Source organism: Actinia tenebrosa, unplaced genomic scaffold (assembly GCF_029948245.1).
Source record: "Actinia tenebrosa isolate PJP-AT-01 unplaced genomic scaffold, QUT_ActTen_1.0 PGA_scaffold8__29_contigs__length_14323225, whole genome shotgun sequence".
Lineage (NCBI taxonomy): Eukaryota > Metazoa > Cnidaria > Anthozoa > Actiniaria > Actiniidae > Actinia > Actinia tenebrosa.
The window spans coordinates 144,835-150,847 of NW_028292585.1; the positions used below are offsets into that span (position 1 = coordinate 144,835).

The 6,013-nt window shown below is 37.5% G+C and overlaps 1 protein-coding gene across 1 annotated transcript; it reads left to right on the plus strand.

The window, feature by feature from the left end:
• Positions 1–3,464: 3,464 nt before the first annotated feature.
• On the plus strand, positions 3,465–5,777 carry LOC116296961 (uncharacterized). The gene has a single exon (XM_031705086.2). The coding sequence runs from the start codon at positions 3,905–3,907 to the stop codon at positions 4,931–4,933; it is 1,029 nt and encodes a 342-aa protein (XP_031560946.1). The 5' UTR covers positions 3,465–3,904; the 3' UTR covers positions 4,934–5,777.
• The last annotated feature ends 236 nt before the right edge of the window (positions 5,778–6,013 follow it).

The window sequence follows — 6,013 nt, forward strand, 5'->3', positions numbered from 1 at the left end:
TCAGACGTTAAAAGAACCTTTGAATAACGATGTCTGGCGTGTTTGGACTGATAATACATCAATACTTGAAAGGATTGTCTAACATAATTTATGAACAATTCGTTTTGTTGACTATAACAAGAGATCTCGGATCTAAAGTACGCCAATTCCCGTTTAAAAGTTAACATTTTCAAAGTCATAACTAATGTATTAAACCAAAAAAACTCTCATTCTTACTGTAACTATTTTATTTCCTTTCAAATTTATCTTCTTGTTATCGTATAAATGACTTAAAGTTTTTATTTTAGTGGTTGCCTTGGAGTTCGTGAACAATGCTCTGTTCGTTTGTTTAAGTGTTTGTCTACCATCTATTCCGCTCGTTAGAAGTATCTCTTTCTTTACACTTGTAACTTTTCCTCTTCTCTCAAACATCAAGAATTACTAATTGCAAAGCATAGTTATACCACACAATGATTTATTAAATACTTATTCTCATCTTAATCTTAATCTAGCAAAAGAGATAACGAGGTATTTCAGGTCTGGCTTGTTTTTCTTTCCATTTTGGTTTCCTATTCTCTCTCGTGTCTTGTCGTGTACTTAAAGCAGTGTTCATTCGACTCTCAGGTAGCAATGTTGTCGGTAACCGGCTGGCTGGAGTTTTTAACTCCTTGATCTGCTTATCAGACTTTGTTCTTTCTCTCCGATCTTCCCTCCCTCTTTCCTGATATCGTTGTCTTTCACCTCTCTGCTTTGATTTCCCTTTATTCTTAGAAGAACTGTTCAAATACGGGTTCTTTGTGTTCGTTATTTGCAGCATCAATCTTCTCTTTCTGTTATCTAATTCCCATAATGATTTTCGCACACGCTCTCTCTCTTCACAAATCCTCAACGCATAAGCCATTCGAATCTCCTCCATATCCCTCGCGAGGTAAACTTGTCGTAGCTTCTGTTGCTCACGGTAGCTTTTTATTTGAGCGAGTTGTTGAGTCAAATTGTTCGTCAGAAGCGCGGGAAGAAAACTATCTTCTTCAGCGATAGTGTACATCTTGGTTGCTACAACTTTTCTCTTCTGTTTTTGGTGTTTTAAAGCTCTTTTCACCGGATAATCCTCGTAATCTTAAAGCGAATATATTAACCGACCAGGGACTGTTCGTTTACACAGTATGAACCAGTCTTTTCAGCTGTGAAGTAGAATTCATTTGGTTCAATGTTTGCATTGCGACTTTCAATTGTCGCTTACTATTGTATGGTAATGAACTTATTTAATACTTCCACTGACCCTCGCGTCCAACATTTACTTTGTCTGAAAAGGAAATGTCAAAAACATCACGAAAGAAAAATAGAACCCGTATAACGCTGAACCCAGTTTGTCTGAGCGTATCCACTTTACCGTTGCTAAGGGACAAGTTATTCTATTTTAAGACTTCTCGCCTGTAATGGGTTTTGGATATCGTAATATGCGGAAAAACAGGTCGTTACACCATTGTAAAGCCCAGGGATTATTAATAAATTAAGCCGAAACCGCTTATAAGCAACAAGACAATCGGTCGATTAAGATCGAAATAAATTATCGTTTTTCTGCAGCAGTTGATATTTTAGTTCCTATATTATTCTAATCATATTATTCTCATTTTTTGCTAGGTTTCCTTTTCCTTTGTCGACTCCTTATTTTTTTAAACAAAGAGCGACTAGTTTTTGACTGTAAAAATTAGATTTATGATTAGATCTCATATCTCACACTTTTTTTGTAGCTATAGAAGTATTAACGTCATTGTATTGGATTGTCTCCATGTTCGACAGCCTACCCCAATTGGAGGCATACATACTATACTAATTATCTACTTATATGAATGTAAGCTGCGCGACTGCCTATGGCGCTTAAATATGCAGCACGCAAGTCCTCTAGTGATCATGAATGTAAAACTCGTTGATGTGACGATGAATTTCTCGTCAGTTTAGTGTAGATTTTCTTCACCAATACCAGTAATGACTGGAAACATTAGAAAAACCGTTTGGTTCTCTTGCTAGCACTGCAGTTCGGTTGGCCAGTGGAAAACATTGGTTACCATTGGGTTGCCATGGAGATACTCATTGTCAAATTTTGACTTCGTGTTTGGTTGACAAAAACCTGTCTTATTCTCTAATGTTCTCAAGCACTCACTTGAGAAAAATTTTTATTTTTTCGCTTAGATTCCCGCATCTTGGTTTGACGTGATCCCTCAACTCGGTAACACACGAACTATCAAACTCTACTTGACTCTTTACTTAGTACGCAAAGGATTGTTGTTCAAAATGTGACCCTCTTCCCGTTTCCAAAATTTAATCAACTTTAACTTCTCTTTTTTTTTTTTTTTTTGCTCTAAGTTAAATTTAAAAAAACCCCAGATTATTTCCTTAAACATTCTCGTCGAAATTTTGAGTTTAGTTTATCATTAGAAGGCGAGGCTAACTGGGTCGGACCATAATACCTTTTAACTGTCATGTCAAAAGTTGGGGGGTGTGCATTTACCATTATAATATACCACCCTCTTGGTCAGTTATAAGTTTTTGAAATTATAATCAGCGGTTTAGCGCTGATTTCCCAGAGTCCTTTAAGAACCTAGCTAGAAAAACAGCTGGATTAGATTTTGTCGCAATCATAGTATATCATTAAGAGCCAAGGCAAAAATTAGACGTTTTATTGAAAATACGGTGCTTTATTACTGGATTATTTCTACTGGACTTTTACCAACAAAAATGTGTACCCTACGGAACTGCGTAACAAATTTTGGATAAATTTCCGTTTTCAAAGGTGAAAAAGCTTGAAAGTTGCAAAAACTTCATTAACTTATATCAAAACCTGCACAATTATATTGAGCTCAGTGCATCATGCGTGAAGTCAATGCTCATTTTTTCAAGATTACGAGATTTTTAGAGCGATACATAACACGTGAGCAGAGTTTATTGGGTCTCTCCCTTAAGTTAAGGGTTTTTTTCCTGGATTCTCCGGTGTTTCCGTCCTCCGCAAAACCTAGCACGTTAAATTCCATTTAAATCTGTGAAATAATCGTGCCCTTACTTACATCAGTCCAGAGGTTGTTTTAGGATTTGAAGTTTATTGCGTTCAGTACTTTTTTGTTTGCTCGAGCCATTGTATAGAGTAGACAATAACTTGACAGCCGCCATCGAATTGAATACACACTATTATATTCCCTGGCTAATTAGACATTACAGACTCGTCAGCAAAGCTGGTTACTTTTGAACCAAAATTCGCCAAATTTCAAATTGATTTAAAGAGGAATTGTCAAGTTTGAAAACAGCAACTCTTAGATTTATTGATTGGAAATAACTGAAAGTGCAATCGTTAAAATCATCGATTAACGACCTCTTTATTAATACAATCGCAGTACAACTTGATTACATTTAAGCCTAGTTATAGCCTCTCTTATCCTCTGTCGTCCAATCAGATACCTTGATTAATATTCATTGTTTGTTAGCTACCGTGAACGGAACGAAAACATATAGGTTGCTTGGTAGAAGCGCTGTCTCGCTTCAACCGGACTTAGTCCTCTTTTTTGAACGAAAAATCCATGTATTTTGGTTCCAATGGGACATCAATGGATACTATCTTATACAAGACTTAAAACACAGAAAGATTATATTTCATGGATAAGATACTGTGAAGAAATCAACTGTTTTAATTACATCAGCAGAAACCGATCAAGTGTGTACAAACTTTCGAAGGTATCCGAATTCATCTCTAAAAACAGTTATTCACGAGTTTTCTTGGTTCAATCCTGAAAGTATCTCCAAGACGTCCAACAAAGTACAAAAAGGTACTCCATACCTCAAGTGAGAATTTCGGCAATTATTGATCAATTAGTTCTCATTGCTAATGAATTACGCTGTGAATTATCATAAAAACTGTGTGTAAAAAGCCGACAAAATGACGACGAATCCTGCTTTGGCAGAGCTAGAAAGTACAGCGGACGTTGGGGAAGCCAAACGCGATCTAGTTCTAAGGTTCGTTCGGGACCAAGAATCGTTACAGACGTCCCAGGTTGAGCTGAAACTCGTCGATGACGATACGATCGATTTGATTGACTCAGCTTTCACTGCTAATGAGATAGCTCTACAGAAAAACAACGAACAAATAAACACTGATGTAAAAAATAACGAGGATTTATTGAGAACTGGAGTATCTGGGCTTACGCTTGATGATGATGGTGGTGAAGCCAAGGGGCTGGCAATTAGTGATATGGAACAAGTGCCTCGTCCACCATCGGGACGACCACAATCAAGAAAAGCCCATAGGAAAAGGAGCTCCGAATTCAAAGAAAAGCGAAAGATTTCTTATTCGAGTCGAATAAACGACATCGAGAGGTTTTCCAATAATAGTCCTATGTCACCCTTCCCCGTGGACGCCTATGGTAGCTTAAATCAACCCCATCAGCATGTCGTACAGCCAGATTTCGACTCTAATTCAGCTTTGAACTCTTCTTGGCCACAGCAAATCTTGTCTAGAAAGTCAAGCGCTGGTTCGAGCTATCGAAAACACGCTCTTCATACACCAGAAAAACATCTTTTTTTCGAGGGCGCAGAAAACGTTTATCCTCATGAAACAAGACCGACATCGTCACAAAATTTCCAGCGTCTCGCCAGTGGTGAAGCGCTTATGGCCGCGCGCGTTCGCAAGCATTCCGCTAACGAAAGAATCACGTGCAATATAAATCAAATGATGGACTCCCCGATTCACCATTCGAGAAGCTCAAGTCCTACTAAATCTACGAGGCGTTTAACAAGTAGAGGCAGAACTCTAATAAATTTGGGGTTAGAACCTGTGGATCCGAGCGAAATTCCGATACTAAGAGCTGCATCGGCTGGGAAAGCTGCTTCGCTTAGTGGTCCGTACGCCCTCGTACAGTTGCCTCCTATATCGCGAGAGACGCCCACGGCTATGCCACCGTTCAGCTAGCCCAAGACACAGTACCCAAGAAGGACCAAAATCGTAGGATCATTTATTTCCCATCACACGGAAATGGAAGTATATATACTATATAGAGTCAGTAGGAATACCGATGCGCAAGATACAGACCCGCTTGCATGTGCGAAGAGTTGATGAGTTGATATCAATTCTCAGTTTGGTCTGACGGGGCAGTCGCTCATGGCTTGACTGAGTAATTTTACTGGTAGCAAAATGAGTAGATTGACTGTGTTTTCTACACCAAGTGAGAATTCTAACTAGATGACTGGATTTCATCCTCGAGGACAACAAGTCTGTTAGTAATGCTTGGTTTTTATTGCGATAAACCTTAGACAACTTATAGGCTTTCTTCGGCCTTTGATTTTCTGATTTGAATGAGAAAATGTTGATTTAAAGTTTTGAAAATAAGAACGAGTATCAAGTTTAAAGACTCAAAATTCTCGGTTTCAACGGAGTTGTACAGTTTGAACGTTTTGTACTGAACATTGTATAGATCATTGTAATAGTACAACCTTCCAATCTGGCCCCAAGGGCTAAAAAATAAAATTAAACTTTAGATGAATACTTCATTGCTTGTATTTACAACTAAATGTATTATTATTTCGTACAAAAAGGTGCAAAAATGTAAATAAAGAAAAGTAAACACCTTCTTTCTTCGATACGTTAACTACTTCCATTTGACGTTGGTACAGCTATATTGATTCGAAGAAACGGTTAATAGTAAATGCGACACTGTAATGGCTCGAAATTGCTTTGTACTCACTTCACACCTCAAATGTTAAAGACAAATTCATTTTTAATTGTAAGATAACGATCAAAAATACTTCTCACTTCAAAGTATTGAGTGTAGAAATTCTCTCTGACATTCATTATAAAAAGTAAACACTTAATAAGGAGATAGTATGCCATCTCGTTAGACAAGTCGCCATTAATCTTGTGTAGTTGAATTTATTTACCAAAAGACTAGTTTAATTGACCTTTCAATTTATGCTGAAAATTCAAGCAAATTTTAAGACTCTACAAGAGTCATAACTCTACAACTTATACGAATAGTCTAAAACTCTTCATTTG

What these genes read in the sequence shown, in the direction of transcription:
- LOC116296961 (XM_031705086.2), top strand. Translation starts at nt 3,905, where the DNA reads ATGACGACGAATCCTGCTTTGGCAGAGCTAGAAAGTACAGCGGACGTT.